This window comes from Atta cephalotes (assembly GCF_000143395.1).
Source record: "Atta cephalotes unplaced genomic scaffold scaffold00047, whole genome shotgun sequence".
Classification (NCBI taxonomy): Eukaryota; Metazoa; Arthropoda; class Insecta; order Hymenoptera; family Formicidae; genus Atta; species Atta cephalotes.
The window spans coordinates 214276-216865 of NW_012130111.1; the positions used below are offsets into that span (position 1 = coordinate 214276).

Consider the following 2590-nt stretch of genomic DNA (forward strand, 5'->3'; position numbering starts at 1 on the left):
CTATCATTTTTAAATAAAATTTATTTGGACCAATTTATTTATAAAAATTTATTTATAAAATTTATTTATTTATAAAAATTATTTTTATGTCTACCCACGAAATGTATTGGCAAAGAGTTTAATTATTTAACTCTGGAATATCTTATGTAAATTTGATTGAAACTCCATTTGATTTAAACGTGTATTGAATTCCTCGATAATCATTAAAATATTTTTGATAATGTCGAACATTATGCCGCTATCAAGAAAATGCCTAACTGGCATTTTCTTCGTTGAATCGCGAATCACTGATGGAGAATCCGCGGAGTGTCCGACGGCTTCGCGGATAAATAAATCTCTCAGCAAACTGCTCGGTAGCGGTGAAAGCTACGGGAAATTACAAAAGTCGGAAGCGGAAACAGAGGAAGGACGAGCTTTTAATATCGCCGGGTGTCATTCTAGCTTTAGATCCTCGTTACTGCTCGTGGCCAGTTCGATTTTCCGTTCTACGCGCGTCTCGCGATTCTTTCCGATTTTGCTAAGATCATCTTGTCAAAACTACACAGTAAAGAACATTATGTATTTGTGTTAGAAATGGTCCACTCATCTCTTGTTAACAGTTTGTGTTAAATTTTTTAATATATTTGAGTGTTAATTTAACATAATGTAGTTACGTTATTTAATGATTTTATATTTAACATAAGATCAATGTATTAGAAAATAACACAGATATTATATGAAAAAAATGATCACAAAAAAGATAATGCCGACACAGTTTGTGAAGAAATTGTAGAAATATATTTTTTTTAATATAATTAATATTTCCGATATGTTAAATTAACACGTATTTTAGTCATTCGTTTCAGAATTAATTTTTTTAAAACACAGTATTTTATGTTACTTGTTTAGTTATTTATAAATTATATTATTTTGAAATCAAGGAACGTTGAATATTAATTTAACAAAAAATCTTTAAATAACATAATCATATTATGTCAAATTACTCGAATATTTTAAAAAATTTAATACAAACATTAACAAGAATGTAAGTGGACTATTTCCAACACAAAATATTTATTATGTACAATTTTCTTATTTTTATATCTCAATCAGATATTAAATTTTTAATACAAAGTCTTTTTTAAGAAAGTTTATTTAAAATAAATATTCTATTGTAGCATCTTGAAACATATTAATTAATAAGTTAAACATAAAAACAAACATAAAATAAGTTAATATCTGATTTCATTGTAAGAAATTTTTAAAAAGATATTGTTAAATTGCTTATCAATATGTAATTAATAAAAAAATTATTAATATATCTATACGTTGTAAAGTTCATTTTTATAATGCAATTTATCGAACACGCGCAAAGATACTGTTTATATTGTTTTTGAAATAATTTTTATTATTATCAACTATTTAACATTATTTTTAACATTATTGCTAAATAACGTTTTTTCTATAAATACAATTAATATAAATATAAAGAGACTAACTAACTAAAAAAACTATAGTTTGGTCGCCAAATGAAAATCTTAATGGATCGCCTGCACTATGAAGCTTGACTTATATGACGCCGATCGATGATGAATCCGTAGAAATTAGTGACTAACTCACATTGCGAATTTTTGTATTAGGTCAACATCGTTCGTTGTGTTGTAATCGTGCTTCAGCGGTGTCTGTGTACAACCTTGTCACGAGTAAATTTCATCTGGATCTTATTGACTAATTAAGAAAGTATACAATTTTGCTTCTTAATTTTTTCAATTGCAACACTAATTTGTGTCAAATCAAAGAGCAACGAGTTTAAATCAGTGTGCCATAATTTTTGTGATTTGAATTGACAAGAAATTATCACATGCTACTAATAAAGTACGATCAATAAACCAACATTAAAGAGTTATTCAAATTGTTTGTACATATACATATATACATATATCATAAATTTGAGAAATATAAATGATTATTTTTATTATTATATAGAATTCTAGTAATTTTTTAATTTATTATTTCTTTCCAAATTAAAGCAAAGTACGTACATATGTGTAACTAAAAAAAAAATCGCATCTGACATTTAACGGTAAGAAGGAGTCTTTTGTTTGCTCACAACTCGATTATTGATGTCAATCAATTGCAACTAAAAGGATTCTTTAGCATTTTCCTTAAACAAATAATTTTTAAATATAATATTATTTAATCTTTTAACATAATATTTCATGTAGTATTGCGTTAAAAAATATTATCTGTAATTTCTGTAATTTTTCAAGAATTCTGAAAGATTTCAAGATGAAATAAAACTGAATAATTAATAACTAATAATTGCCTTATACTGTTTCAGGTAAAATGGATTTGGAAGATTATCGCCAATATGGTAAGCAATTATTCACACATGCAAACATAACAAAAAGTTTGAACGAATTTTGGATTTGTATTTGTTTGAGTTCAACACACAACGATTATTCATATTTTATAAAATAATATTAAATTCATTTATAATTTTATATAAATTTTAAAATAGAAGTCAATAAATCTAAAAATCTGATTAATATATATATATATATATATATATATATATATATATATACTAATATATACAATACAACTTGTC

General features: G+C 24.8%; 1 protein-coding gene across 1 annotated transcript in view; it reads left to right on the forward strand.

Annotated features, from left to right (window-relative positions):
• The first annotated feature begins 2325 nt into the window (after window positions 1-2325).
• Window positions 2326-2590, forward strand: part of LOC105622639 (histidine decarboxylase) — a 15939-nt gene continuing 15674 nt past the window's right edge. Inside the window, exon 1 of the mRNA XM_012204054.1 lies at window positions 2326-2353. Coding sequence (XP_012059444.1) covers window positions 2326-2353 — 28 coding nt within the window. The remainder of the gene's footprint in view (window positions 2354-2590) is intronic.